The 15257-nt window shown below is 44.3% G+C and overlaps 1 protein-coding gene across 1 annotated transcript in view; it reads left to right on the top strand.

Annotated features, from left to right (window-relative positions):
* Positions 1-15257, top strand: part of sptbn5 (spectrin, beta, non-erythrocytic 5) — a 54587-nt gene that overhangs the window by 23815 nt on the left and 15515 nt on the right. Inside the window, exons 21-44 of the mRNA XM_036954684.1 lie at positions 1195-1441; positions 1608-1747; positions 1885-1984; positions 2071-2241; positions 2684-2848; positions 3194-3420; positions 3657-3843; positions 4063-4263; positions 4547-4663; positions 5811-5968; positions 6134-6266; positions 6445-6590; positions 6849-6963; positions 8763-8873; positions 9298-9477; positions 9734-9937; positions 10189-10338; positions 10516-10620; positions 11728-11919; positions 12593-12748; positions 12960-13151; positions 13527-13622; positions 13764-13882; positions 14098-14212. Of these exons, the coding sequence (XP_036810579.1) occupies positions 1195-1441; positions 1608-1747; positions 1885-1984; positions 2071-2241; positions 2684-2848; positions 3194-3420; positions 3657-3843; positions 4063-4263; positions 4547-4663; positions 5811-5968; positions 6134-6266; positions 6445-6590; positions 6849-6963; positions 8763-8873; positions 9298-9477; positions 9734-9937; positions 10189-10338; positions 10516-10620; positions 11728-11919; positions 12593-12748; positions 12960-13151; positions 13527-13622; positions 13764-13882; positions 14098-14212 (3727 nt within the window). The remainder of the gene's footprint in view (positions 1-1194; positions 1442-1607; positions 1748-1884; positions 1985-2070; positions 2242-2683; positions 2849-3193; positions 3421-3656; positions 3844-4062; positions 4264-4546; positions 4664-5810; positions 5969-6133; positions 6267-6444; positions 6591-6848; positions 6964-8762; positions 8874-9297; positions 9478-9733; positions 9938-10188; positions 10339-10515; positions 10621-11727; positions 11920-12592; positions 12749-12959; positions 13152-13526; positions 13623-13763; positions 13883-14097; positions 14213-15257) is intronic.

Here is a 15257-nt window from a genome sequence, read left to right as displayed (position 1 = left end):
GCCAGTTTCATCATAGTGTTCAATGGTTTTTCAAATCAAATTGTATTTGTAACATGCACCGAATACAACAGTGAAATGCTTACTTACAAGCCTTTATACAACAAGGCTTTAAGTTAGAGCCAGTTTGCGCTCTTCTGTGAAGGGAGTAGTACACAGCGCTGTACGAGATCTTCAGTTTCTTGGCCATTTCTCGCATGGAATAGCCTTCATTTCTCAGAACAAGAATAGACTGACAAGTTTCAGAAGAAAGTTCTTTGTTTCCAATGTCAAGTCCTAGCTGATGGAGCTCAGGTACAACCCCTTCCCCTGAAACATGCTCTTCCCCCGTTGTGACCATTTTCCCAAGTATCTCTGAGCAGTCAGACCTTTGATCATTCCATGCCACCAGGGCCACAATACTTTTCCCACTCTCTGATTATCTGAGTGTGACCCCCTTCCTATGGGTTACTGCAGGCAGTGTTGCCAGCACTGCCACTACCTGGGTGGGAGCACCCCACCGGAATCCCCACCGGCTTGGTACAAGGTCATCAAGGTTCTCATTAGCAGCTTTGAGAAAATCCTTGTATGTTATGCTCACCCATCAGGGGGCTTTGCCAGGCAGACTCAGAATCTTGAAGGGGCGGTGCTGCTTTAGTAGGTCTCTGATCGCATTTATCTTTCTGTTTTGGCTGCCTATCGGCTACTTGCAGTAGGCCCATAAAACAGATTAGGACTTCTCCTTAGTGTGAGGGTCGTTCAGATCGGTGTCTAGGGTATAGGGTTGGAGACTGTTCCATCATGATAGGACAATAAATAAATCAACTATATTTAGAATTTATTTCAAAATGTATATCCCATATCTGCACAAAATTGAAAGCTCTCTCTTATAACCCCTGCTTTCAGACACACACAAGTCTCTTAACTTTGCACACAGTGATGGAGCACTGTGTTTTGGATCATTGTCATGTTGAAAGACCAACTTCTTCTGCAGTTTGATTGTTGTGGTAGAGGGGCGCAGGTTTTTATCTAGTATGTCTCTTTATTGTGCGTCATTCATTTGATTTGACATGGTGCTCTGGGCTTTGTGGATCAATCTGAGACAACAAAACATGGTAAAAGTGTTGGAGGGTGAATACGTTTTTAAGGCACTGTATGTGTGACACATTTGTTTTTGTAAATGTCACTGTAATGTACTTGTGTTCGTCTAACTAAAAGGGTGAAAGACATGGAGAAACTTGGAAAGTCTCTTGAGGAACAATCGAGGGGAAACCGAGGTGTGAAGGACGTCCAGCAGACGCTGGGAAAGCTGAGCCAGGAGTGGACCAAGCTGGACAAACTCTGGGGCAGTAGGAACAGGAGGCTGGAACAGGGGGTGGAGCTACAGAAGCTGAATCAGGAGGCTGATCGTATCGAGGCAGCCCTGTCTGGGCATGAGGCCAGGCTGAAGGTCAAAGACCTGGGGGTAAGATAAAATAGACTGTACGCTGTTATACAATTAATGGGAATATAATAATAAGCCTTATGGGTATGTGGCGATGGATGTGTCTTTGTGTATGTATGTGTGTTTGTTCAGGTAAGACCACCTCTGTTCTCATCCAGTGTGTTTGTCTCTCCCTCTCTGTGCTCAGGACTCTGTAGACAATGTCCACAGTCTGTTGGGCAGACAGGAGGAACTGGAGGGCCTACTGAATTCTCTGGACCAACAGATCAGCCTCTTCCAAGACAAGAGCAAGGAACTCGTCAACAAACGACACTTTGCTGCCAAACAGTAAGGCTTATGTTGATGACCAGTTTGGAGACATTTCCCCCAAATGTATAGCAAATGTGTAGCAGTGAACAATGTATTGTTCAAATAATTTTTTAAAAACATTGAAATAATCAAATCATTTTTTAATGACTTTTTAGAATACAGGAGAGGTCACAGACTATTCAAGAGCGCAATAAGAAGCTTGGAGAGAGCTGCAAACGAAGACGGACCCTCCTGCTTGATTCACATAAGTATCAGGTACACTTGATACAGAAACCCACATTCTGGGTACCTTTTACAATGGCAGTTAAGCGCTTGAACATTTCTCATGTGTTTGTCATCAGGAGTTCCAGAGAGATGCTGAAGAAATGCTAATGTGGATGGAGGAGAAGTCCAAGATAGCTGAAGACGAGTCGTACCGGGACCCTACCAACATCCTCCGCAAGCTGAAGAGACATGAAGCAGCTGAGAAAGAGATGCAAGCTAACCAAGTGTGGCTAGACAGACTCACACAGGTATCACAGGGCTTTCGCCATCCTATCTTTTCTATACCTAATGGCTCATAATGACACCTTCTCTCATCTTCGCCATGAATCGTGGCAAAACTACAACAACAAAAAAAGCACTTATGGAGAAGAAAAAAAAGTCTGTTCACTGTTTGTTGCTCCCACTTCTTAATAATGCTATTGGTGATACAGATGCAAAGTTTCAACCAACCTGATAGAAAACTTGACAAACGTTCAGTAAAACTGGACCACTAAAACCAGTTGGGGGAGGAGATGCTTGTGGATGAGCACTACCAGAGCCAAAGCTTTAGGATGAAGGCCTCCTACTGTACTGTACTGTTAAATCTTGTACGGTAAGCCTAGTCGCTTTCCATTCGTTTGGGGAGCAAATGCTACTGTTACTGTACTGCTATATTGTACTGTAAGTTAACCTGTTGTCTGGTTCCATCAGTTGGGAGAGGAGATGCTGTCGGAGGAGCACTACGAGAGCCAGAACATCAGGAGGAAGTCGACCCAGGTTAACAGTCGCTGGGTCAGGCTCCAGGGGAAGATGACTGAGAGAGGAGACAAGCTGAGACAGGCTGGGCAGCAGGAGCAGCTCATGGAGCTACTGCAGGTAACACACTAACAACCTCTACACTACCTACCTGGATCTAGTTTGGCTATCGATTTGTGGGTAAGAATGCTGTAGATAAATGTGGGTAGCACGCTTCATTTTACGGTACCTTTTCCACTGGTATAAAATAAATTGGTCAATCATAGGTTATTATTAGGATGTTATTACTATTTTACAAAGTAATTTAATTAGTTATTTCTTGACCATAAATTGAAATGTGTTGATGATGCTTATGATGCCGATCATAATTTGGTCTCGTCCACCAGCCAGCTCTCTCTCTCTCTGTCTATATGAGCTAGCAATTGAACCTGAGGATGGGGTAAATTGTAATCACATTGTTCCCAGGATGCCAAGCTGAAGATTGAGGCCATCCAGAGGATGTTGCAGAATGCAGCCAAAGGTCACGACCTTCGCTCCAGCCGCCAGCTCTTGAAGGAGCACCAGCAGCTAGAGGCAGAGGCCCAGGAACTGGCTGACAAGATTATCACCATCGTGACCCGGGCCAAGCACCTGGCCACTAACCACTTTGACTCCCAGAGGATCCTTCAGGAGACAGATACGTACATGAAGCTGTAAGTAGTAAGGACCGATTAATGTGATCTGTAATTAGTAGCAGTAAAGCAATCCACGGATCGATCCATTGATTGATCCAATTGATTGATCCATTGATTTATGCATTGAATTAGCTAACCTAGTTCTCTATCTAGGGCCCAGAGTTTTTCCGGTTCAGGTAACATGGTCAGAAAAAACATCTGTCTCCTATTCATAATCCGTGTGGATATTTTTGAGACATCATCTCTGTATGCAGGTTCAAGTCGCTGCAGAAGCCTCTGGATTGTCGCAGGGCCCAGCTGGAGGCGTCCGTGGCTCTGTTTGGCTTCTATCACGATGTAGACATAGAACTCTCCTGGATAACTGAACACTACCCATCCACTGGCTCCACCAACTATGACAAGTCCCTGGCAGGGGCTATCAACCTCATGCAGAAACACAAGGTATCAGTCTGGTAACAAGAAAATAATGAGAAAGTTTGATTTACATTTTATTTTATGTCTAGTCATTTTTGTCTCTCTTATCCAGAGTGACTCTCATCCAGTATTTTTGGTTAGTTTGTTTCCTGCCCAGGGTGGACAGATGTAAATGAGTTAAAGCTGGTGCAATATATGTGTTGTGCATAGTCCCTGACAAAAATCAAATGTGTGTTCTGTGATCAGGAGCTGCAGGCAGAAGTGAACGCCCACCGTAAACACTTGAACCGGGTCCTGGAGAAGGGGCAGAGCTTGGAGAAGTCCAGCCAATATGATGGAGAGGAAGTCCAGCAGAGGAATACACACCTGGCCACAGAGTGGGAGGAGCTAGAGGCAGCCTGTGACAAGAGGGCCATCCACCTGAACAGGGCCATCACTAGAGAACAGGTAGGGCTAACAGGAAAGCAGAATCCTGATTGTGATGGATCCAAAGCATTCCAGCCGGTGTCTATTCCACAAGTTACCACCGACTAAATCTGTGACGTTAAAATACCTATTTACTCTGTTGCATCTGACGGTGCAATCCACTGTCTCATCAGTCCAGCCAGGCAATTTTTAATCACGATCTCCACTATAAAAAGCATCTAGACATTATCTCACATTTCTTTTAGACTGTACCTCTGAAGGACAATAATCATTATACCTCATCACTGTACTTTTTTGCTCCTAGATCTTGCTTGACTGTGCGGAGCTGGAAACCCGTCTTTCTGAGACTCTAGCTTTGGTCAGCACTGATGAGTACGGCAAGAACGATCTAGCCACCCAGAGCCTTATCAAGCAACATCAGGTACTGTAACCCCATTCTCCTGTTCTCTTGTGTTTGACTGGCTGTATTCAAACTATACGTCACTGTCAACAGTTCTGTTGTTTGGATATAGTTGTTATGGATAAAGCCATCTGCTGAATGGTCATAGTATGCTGTGATAATCAGAGGAGTTAGTTAAAGCATCTACAGATCTAGGGACCACTGTCTAATGCATCTGTACGGTGAGGAGCATGGTGTCTAATGCAGCTGCACGGTGAGGAGCATGGTGTCTAATGCAGCTGCACTGTGAGGAGCATGGTGTCTAATGCATCTGCACGGTGAGGAGCATGGTGTCTAATACAGCTGCACTGTGAGGAGCATGGTGTCTAATACAGCTGCACTGTGAGGAGCATGGTGTCTAATGCAGCTGCACTGTGAGGAACATGGTGTCTAATGCAGCTGCACTGTGAGGAGCATGGTGTCTAATGCATCTGCACGGTGAGGAGCATGGTGTCTAATGCATCTGCACGGTGAGGAGCATGGTGTCTAATGCAGCTGCACTGTGAGGAACATGGTGTCTAATGCAGCTGCACTGTGAGGAGCATGGTGTCTAATGCAGCTGCACTGTGAGGAACATGGTGTCTAATGCAGCTGCACGGTGAGGAACATGGTGTCTAATGCAGCTGCACTGTGAGGAGCATGGTGTCTAATGCAGCTGCACTGTGAGGAGCATGGTGTCTAATGCAGCTGCACTGTGAGGAGCATGGTGTCTAATGCAGCTGCACTGTGAGGAGCATGGTGTCTAATACAGCTGCACTGTGAGGAGCATGGTGTCTAATGCAACTGCACGGTGAGGAGCATGGTGTCTAATGCAGCTGCACGGTGAGGAGCATGGTGTCTAATGCAGCTGCACTGTGAGGAGCATGGTGTCTAATGCAGCTGCACCTTGAGGAGCATGGTGTCTAATGCAGCTGCACAATGAGGAGCATGGTGTCTAATGCAGCTGCACAATGAGGAGCATGGTGTCTAATGCAGCTGCACTGTGAGGAGCATGGTGTCTAATGCAGCTGCACAATGAGGAGCATGGTGTCTAATGCAGCTGCACAATGAGGAGCATGGTGTCTAATGCAGCTGCACGATGAGGAGCATGGATTGTGTAATGCTGCTGTCTCTGTTGTGTGTACTGCAGGCGGTGGAGGGGCAGATGGAGGTGCTGAAGGCCCAGGTGGAGGAGCTGGGGGATAGTGTGGCGTCAGCCGTCCATGAGTGGAACCTGGACGAGGTCAACAGACCATACAGCCGCATCAGCAGTCAGATGAGCCAGCTGCAACACCAAGCCCAAGTCAGGTGAGCTCAAGCAATCAAAAACATGACATTTGATACAAAGATGCCATGAGATCATGGTTTAATGCCCCCCCCCCCCCCCCCCCCCAAACAACAGGCACCACAAGGAGACATATGTTATGGGTGAGTGTCTTGTGTGTAACAGAGGAGTTGTCTACCTTCTCTTAGGGGCCAAAAGCTGAGGGAGGCTCTCCACCTCCATGAGTTCAGACGGGAGTCTTCAGAGCTGGACGACTGGATCACACAGCAGAGACAGATAGCCTCCTCTGAGGACTATGGAAATGACTATGAACATGTAGTGGTGAGAAATACCATCTACCACTACTGTCTATACAGTATATATTTGCACAGATCTCCAAAATGTTCAGTTGGAAAATATCATCCAGATTGTGAGCGTGACTAATGCCTATTTCTTCCAAAATGTGGCATTTGTCATTGAAAACAAAATTTCAACAAATGTTCTTGATTTCCCATGATAGCTACTGAATGGTAAATTTGAGGCCTTCCTGAAGAATTTGGACGTGGGTTTTGATAGGATGCGGAGCTGCAAAGAGCTTGCTGATAGTCTCATTCAACAGAAGCACCCTCAAGCTTCCACCATCAGGGATACACAACATCAGCTCAGGTATGGGCACCTAATCGATACTCTTTATTGCTCACACTACCAGTCCACTGTATAAATTAACAACGCATGTATCCACATTCAAATGATGAAATACAACTCAAATCTGGTTGAAATGACATCATTACATGCTTCTTAACTTGTTGCAATGATGATGTCATTTCAAGCAGCTATGTCTACTGGGATGAAAGTCATGTTAAAGAGATCTTACCTGAGGACCTGAGTCGGTTGTTTTTGTCTTGTTTCCCTCCTGTTTGATAGTTTGTCATGGAAGGAACTGCAGGACTTGGCCAAAGACCGCAAAGACCGTTTGCTCAAAGCCGAGGAGTGTCACAAGTTTTACAGAGATCTCACCGATGCCTTAGGACATATTGAGGTACAGTTTAAGCATAAATAAATATATTTTGGATGAATTAGAAATTGTCTTGAAAGTAGGGCTCGTGAGTGGCGCAGTGGTCTAAGGCACTGCATCTCAGTGCTAGAGGCGTCACTACAGACACCCTGGTTCGAATCCAGGCTGCATCACAACCGGCTGTGATTGGTAGTCCCATAGGGCGGTGCACAATTAGCCCAGCGTCGTCCGGGTTTGGCCGGTGTAGGCCGTTATTGTAAATAAGAATTTGTTCTTAACTGACTTGTCTAGTTAAATAAAGGTTTAATCAAATAAATACTCTACCGTTCAAAAATGTAGGGTCACTTAGAAATGTCAATGTTTTCCATGAAAACATGAGTTCCAAATTAATAGGAAATATCGTCAAGACATTGACATGGTTATAAATAATGATTTTTAATTGAAATAATAATTGTGTCCTTCAAACTTTGCTTTCGTCAAAGAATCCTCCGCTTGCAGCAATTAAATCCTTGCAGACCTTTTGTTGTCAATTTGTTGTGGTAATCTGAAGAGATTTCACCCCATGCTTCCTGAAGCACCTCCCACAAGTTGGATTGGCTTGATGGACACTTCTTACCATACGGTCAAGCTGCTCCCACAACAGCTCAATAGGGTTGAGATCCGGTGACTGTGCTGGCCACTCCATTATAGACAGAATACCAGCTGACTGCTTCTTCCCTAAATAGTTGCATAGTTTGGAGCTGTGCTTTGGGTCATTGTCCTGTTGTAGGAGGAAATTGGCTCCAACTGAGCGCCGTCCACAGGGTATGGCATGGCGTTGCAAAATGGAGTGGTAGCCTTCCTTCTTCAAGATCCCTTTTACCCTGTACAAATCTCCCACTTTACCACCACCAAAGCACCCACAGACCATCACATTGCCTCCACCATGCTTGACAGATGGCGTCAAGCACTCCTCCAGCGTCTTTTCATTTTTTCTGCGTCTCGCGAAAGTTCTTCTTTGTGATCTGAACACCTCAAACTTAGATTTGTCTGTCCATATAACTTTTTTCCAAACTTCCTGTGTTCGTTCTTTTGCCCATCTTAATCTTTTCTTTGAAATTGGCTGAGATATGGCTTTTTTCTCGCATGGAATAGTCTTCGTTTCTCAGAACAAGAATAGACTGATGAGTTTCAGGAGAAAGTTCTTTGTTTCTGGCCATTTTGAGCCTGTAATCCAACCCACAAATGCTGATGCTCCAGATACTCAACTAGTCTAAATAAGGCCAGTTTTATTGCTTCTTTAATCAGGATAACAGTTTTCAGCTGTGCTAACATAATAGCAAAAGGGTTTTCTAATGATCACTTAGCCTTTTAAAATTATAAACTTAGATTAGCTAACACAACGTACCATTGGAACACAGGAGTGATGGTTGCTGATAATGGGCCTCTACGCCTATGTAGATATTCCATTAAACAATGTGCCAATTCCAGCTACAATAGTCATTTACAACATTAACAATGTCTACACTGTATTTCTGATCAATTTAATGGACAAAAATTGTGTTTTTCTTTCAATAACAAGGACATTTCTAAGTGACCCCAAACTTTTGAACGGTAGTGTATAATAGCTCAGTGCCTTGCTGAGAGGCTCAGTGTTGCTCAGAGTTCATATAGAGTTCATCTCTGTGTAAAATTATCAGTCTTGACCTACAATGTTTACTGTGCTCCTTATCCGTGTGGTGTCAGGACGTCAACTTAATTTAAGGCACTGATCTGACATCCATCCATCCACCCCCCCCCCCCCCCCCCCCCCCCCTCTCTCACTCTCTCTCCAACCACCACAGGAGAGGTACAAGAGCATTCCTGATGACATCGCCAGGGACCTGCGAGGGGTGCTTTTGCAGCTTCGTAAACACGAGGCTCTAGTCCACGTGCTAGCAGGGAACGAGCAGCAGGTACTAAACACAACACATCAATAGTTTACCCACAACTTTTGTGAACAAATGTTCTTATTGACTCGCTTTAACAACAATGCAATCAATGATAATCCGTTCACCCAGAATTCCGATTTGTTTTTGCCCTGTATTATACTGTAGATTGTATAAAACTGTCACTTACTCTTCCATTTTCTTGATCTAACGATTGAGCTAGGGCTTTCTAAGCTGTTCTTTGAGGATATTTCACTCAGTGGTTACTGTAATGGAGGTTTTGTGAGCCACGCTTGTATGATAAGTAACCTTGCCTTAGACTTGCCCAGCGGGCTAACACAATCTTGTGGCGCACAGGTCACTCAAATTACCATCCAGGCCAGTTGTGGGGGTTGCCTGCATGTCTTCATTGTCCATCTATGAATCTTCCTGTCATATGGGTTGTTCTTAGCTCCAGGAGTTGCTGGATATGGCAGACTCCACCCTGGACCTGTGCTCCCCAGAGATGAGGGTTCTCCTGCAGGATCAACAACAGAAGGTGGTGGAGCACTGGGAGAAACTGCGCCTCCACATGGACCAGAGGGAGGGAGACCTCAAACGGGCACGCCAGCGCTACCTCTTCCTCAACACGGTAACTGACTCTATATTAACCATTAGAGACACCATTTCCATTTGCAAACTCTCTCTCTGAGCCTTTACCAGGACTAATAAGCATTGTCAATGGCGATTCTACATTGAACGTGCTTTTTAGTCCAGGGTAGACTTCATTTGAGTCTAGGAAATCAGCATTAAGAGTTTCCTAGTTCTTGTCACACTGATTGTTTTGGATATTACATGATGTATATATTGCATGTTGGTTTTAACGTCAATCTATTTTGGTGTTCTAGGTCCAGGACTATGCTCTGTGGTGTGCCCAGGTGCTGAATGTGATGACAGCGGAGGAGTCTATTAGAGACGTGGCCACCTGTGACCTGCACCTGGCCCAGCACCAGCAGCTGTGGGCTGAGATCGTGGCCCGGGAGGAGACCTACGACCAGGCAGTGGCCATGGGGCAGGAGCTGCAGGTGCAGGACAGACACAACGCAAGAGAGGTATTCAATTTAAGAGATCTTTATTGCCACAGAAACACAATTCAGTTGCAGCAGAATTACACACATTGAATACACACCCTGTATGAGCATATACACACTCTGTATTCCTGTAAATGTCTCAATGTTTTCTGTGAAAATATTGTCTACTGTCCCAGCATTCTGAGGCTTGAATACATACAAGATGAGAGAGTTGGTTTTACATAAATGGTACCTAAATAAGCTGGCAATGTGTGGTGTCTTCCTCCTACCAGGTCCAGGATAAGCTGAGTGGTCTACAGGAGGAGAGGGACTCACTTCATGGCCACTGGGAGAGGAAACAGAGAGGCCTGGAGGGGACCCACCTGGAACAGGTCTTCTACAGGGACACAGAGAGCATGGAGAAGATCACCAACTCCCAAGAGGTCAGAGGTCAAAGCTGGTCAATCAAAGAATATATGCTCTGTTTCAAGACTCACATTGTCAATGCAAGCCCCTCTGACGGTGCAATTACATCCATTTTGAAGCAAAACACATGTTCTCCTATGCTACAGTACATGTTCATATTTTGAATGCCCCCAACTTCTTGTTTTGCCTTCCAGATCCTTCTGAAGAACAGTGATCTGGGGACGTCAGTTGATGAGACAGAGGGACTCATAAAACGCCATGAAGCCTTTGAGAAACTCCTCAGCACTCAGGAGGACAAGGTCTGAATTCAATCCTCCGCTGTCCGTCTTTATGAAGGGCACTATCCTATTGTCCTTAACTCTGAAAGCGCCAACATCATTTTAGCTTACAAACACCAACTGGGATCATTTTTGATAATTAGTAATGATTTCGAAGAGATACAATTGGTAATCATTTCAGAGAGATAATGTCTGTCAAGCAGTGTTCCCCCAAATAAGCATTGGATTTTTTTTATTACACCTTTATGGTCAAAATGTGATGGATCAAAATAGACACGTTTGTATGTTTTTCATGATTTGAACAGATATTTTGATTAATTTCATCCATGGCCACTTGATATTAACATTTGTCTGTTATTCATTCAAAGTGTTGTTTCTGTGGTACTAGGAGGCTGAAAGAGGTGGCGATTGAGCTAATCTGACATACCTGTACGACGTAAAATGGCAACTGATATTGGCTATATAGGTAATAGGTAATATAGGTGCCGGTGCCATCACACTTTCAACTCTACCTTTGGAACATTATGGGCTATCAACTCTGTTCCAATTGCATCTGAAAGATGATAACCACAACTTGGTTATGTAGATTGTGTTATAGTGGCTGCTACGCTCCTGAGGGGCCAAATCTGGGGTTGCTCCATATCTTTAAACGCAGCATGCAACAATTTCAACGATTTTACTGAAATACAGTTCATATAAGGAAATCAGTCAATTGAAATAAATGAATTAGGCCCTAATCTATGGATTTCATGTGACTGGGCAGGGGCACAGCCATGGGTGGGAAACATGGGACCAACACTTTACATGTTACGTTTGTGCCAAATTTGGTTTACAAAGTTTACTATTGAGTCAACATTTTCAGGTTTGCCACACACCACTAGTATACAAAATACAAGATTATTTTTAATTCCTCCATATTAACACAGAAATCATGGTAAAAAAAAATGTAGGTAACTAGTTGCTTGACAAAGTCCTAAAATGTCAGTAGGATAAAAAAAAATGTTTTAAATAAAAAGACATGGGTGATTACATTTTTAAATTGAATCATCTATGATATAACATACACTGTCAAGTGTTCTGTGTATGTGTCTCAGCCTGTTCAACCACATCACTCTCATTGCTCTTTAGATATCATTGCTGAAGGACCTTGCTGAGAGACTGAAGAAGGAAGACTTCAGTCGTGAGAAAGCCGGCCACATCCACAGCAAGTTGAAGGCCCTCCTGGAGAGGCGAAGCAGGATTAAGGGACTGTCAATCAAACGCAGAGAGGAGTTGGCCATCTCCAGGTTGCTCTGCATCTTCAACCGCAATGCTGCCGAGGTACAGTACCCCACATCACCTGTGGTCAGACATGGGTTCCAATCCAGGGGCCAGGGTTCCGGGCCAGAAGCACGCTTTTGACTACACTTACAGTTTTGCTTTGGTACTGCAGTTTAACTGATGTCTGGCCCAGAAAGACAATTCCGGTAGACGTCGACATGGAAAAGTCAAATTTGAACATTTCTAAGACGACACTTTAGTCATCACCTTTGAGTACAAACTATCCATTGACGTGCTTAGCACGCTCTGACAGAGTTCCAAGAGCATGTTCGCGTGATACTGCTGTCTGTCCAGTGTGCACTGAGTGCTAGTGTGCACTGAGAAAGAAAGAAAGATGTAAAGAACCACGAAACGGTGTATGCGAATGTGAGTGGATTACGTTGAAAACTACGGTCGGCCATCTTGGAAGCAGTCTAGTTCTTTTATTCATCAATGATTCAAATACAATTTGTTTTCTTTCAACTACTTTCACCCGTTGAGCCTGGCTGACCTGGAGTGCCAGATGGGCTTGGACTTCGAGACTAGTCCTTTAGTTCCCTTGCACCAGAAAAGCTCAATCAAGTGTAGATGGAGTATTTAGAGATAAATAATTATGGAAAATAATGACTATTTGAACCAAGGTCTGCCTGTGGTAGATGAAGTGATGTTGTGATGTTGTCTGTCTTTGGCCCAGGCTGAGGAGTGGGTGTCGGAGCGTATGCAGAAGATGCAGGAGGACTCCAAGGTGGACCTGAGCAACCTGCAGACCAAGATGAAGCTGCTCCAAAAACATCAAGTCTTTGAGGCAGAGATTCTCGCCCACAGCAGAATCATTGACTCAGTGCAGCTGGTATGAGCTGTTATTAAACTACACTGAGGAGGGTTTCTTGTCAGTGATAACTACAGTGCATAGTTCAGTAACACTTCATCCTTATAATCCTTTACAACTTCTTATAAGGATGTAGGAGCCTTTATAATGTCTCATAATAAGTCATAATATGTCATAGAGATTCATGTATCAATGTTTGAGCTGACTCAAACTGACCCCTGTGCTGGCCTAGGCTGGTGAGGAGCTGGTGTCTCTGCATCACCCTAAGTCCCAGGAGGTTCGTCGTAGTGTTGCAGCTCTGGAGAAACACTGGGAGGAGCTGAAGCTGGCGGTGGCCGCCAGGGGGAAGGTTCTAGAAGACAACAGAGACTTCTTGGAGTTTCTGCAGAAGGTGGACCAGGTGGAGGTCTGGATCAGACAGAAGGTAAGAATGGACTAGAACAATTGATGAATTGATGATCCTAGAAGAGCTATGAAAAGAAGTCCCTGCACACTTGAATCAGATGCAAGTTTCAGTGTTAAATGTGTTAAGCTTCAGTCAACAACAATCTTTTTTGTCAGAGCACACCACTTAGAAAAACAATGTATGAAGGAACTTTCAAGAGGAGGCAGTATGGCAATGTGAGACTTTTTAGATGAGAATGCAACCACAAAACGTTGGATTCCAAGAAGAATGCAGGAGCTACCACGATACCAGTAGTTGTCAGCATGTCTCGCATATTGATAATATGAAAAAAACAAACATGGAAATCATTATTTTTTTACATAGATTTGTTATGTGTTTTCTGTTATTTTTCAGGAGGTGATGATAAACATAGGGGATGTTGGCACAGACTATGAGCATGGGCTCCAACTGCTGAAGAAACTGAATGAGTTTAGAGGGTCAGGCTCTGGGGTGAGTTTGTTTCTGAACGAACATACGGAATTTACAGTACTGACGTTTTCCATCGCTGCTGGACTTGGAACTTTGGGTGAGTTTAGTGACACTTATCAAGAAGGAGAATTGGAAAATTGAATTGAGTGCGTTTTATTTCAGGAAGTCACAGTGGACGATGCTCACATCAAGGCCATCAACAGCCTGGCTGCTCGGCTGGAGAGGCAGAACAGTGACGACCTCGCCACAGTGAAACAGCGCAGACAGCAGCTTAATGACAGGTGACACCCAACCTACTGGGAAAATGTGTTGATGATGATGATGATGACTGTGGTGATGTCTGTCCTTCAAGAGGAAAACTATTTCTACCGCTCACAGGTTCCATTGCCTTTATTCAACCAGAAAAGTTGTAATGTGCTGTACACATACTGTAGTGTAATTATATATTTGTTGGACCTGCTCTAACACCTTTTCTTTTCACCACACCTTCCATCAGATGGAGTAAGTTCCATGGCAACCTGAGCAGCTATAAGAAGAAGCTGGAGGCAGCGCTGGTGATCCACTCTCTCATCAGAGAACTGGATGAAGTCCGGGAGAGAGCCAATGAGAAGGTTGGAATGGCTTCATCTTAACCCTTCTCTATAAAACCTACTTAATATTAAGTCTCTTACTGTAACTTACTGTAACAGATGTCATATGAAGATATCACAGTTCTCAGTTTCAGAGTACAGTATTTGAGTATACACCTGTCATGATATTTTCTAAAGTAATTTCTCTGTAATTAATATTACCTGATTAAACTAATCATGTAAATGTAATTAACTAGAATGTCGAGGCACCACGGAAGAATGTTTATAGAGCTGTTGTCTTCCGAATAAACTCTTAAAGACCTGGTAATCTTTTATATCAATAGCAGTCAATTATTATTATTCTTTATTTTTCACACCTTTTTTCTCCCCAATTGGTAGTAGTTACAGTCTTGTCTCATCGCTGCAACTCCCGTATGGACTCGGGAGAGGCGAAGGTCGAGAGCCATGCGTCCTCTGAAACACAACCCAACTAAGCCGAACTACTTCTTGACACAATGCCCATCCAACCCGGAAGCCAGCCGCACCAATGTGTCGGAGGAAACACTGTACACCTGGCAACCGTGTCAGCGTGCACTGCGCCCGGCCTGCCATAGGAGTTGCTAGTGCGTGATAAGACAAGGATATCCCTGCCGGCCAAACCCTCCCTAACCCGGATGACACTGGGCCAATTGTGCACTTTCGCCTGGGCTCGAACCCAGAATCTCTGGTGGCACAACGCCACTCGGGAGGCCCAATCAATCACCTTATTCAGTCTCATCTGAACGTCGTAAAATTCTTGGTTATCTTCAAGAACCCTGGCTAACAAGTTGAATAAGCAATAAAAAATTGGTTTAATTATTTATTTACTAAATACCTAAATAATCACACAGAATTGCATATACATAGGATGGATCATACATTGATTACTAATTATGTCATACAAGAAAACGTCCCTAGTGGATGGAACCGATATGACAGCTGGTTACACAAAGAAAAGGGGTTGAGTTTGAATTAAAGCGCGGGAAGACTGAGGAACAAAGGGATTGGGTCTCTATCGGACCTTATGAAGCTATGCTATCGGAAATAC

The sequence above is a fragment of the Oncorhynchus mykiss genome, chromosome 19 (genome assembly GCF_013265735.2).
Source record: "Oncorhynchus mykiss isolate Arlee chromosome 19, USDA_OmykA_1.1, whole genome shotgun sequence".
Classification (NCBI taxonomy): Eukaryota; Metazoa; Chordata; class Actinopteri; order Salmoniformes; family Salmonidae; genus Oncorhynchus; species Oncorhynchus mykiss.
The sequence above is the reverse complement of the archived record's forward strand: the minus strand, read 5'-3'. Positions and strand labels throughout refer to the sequence as shown.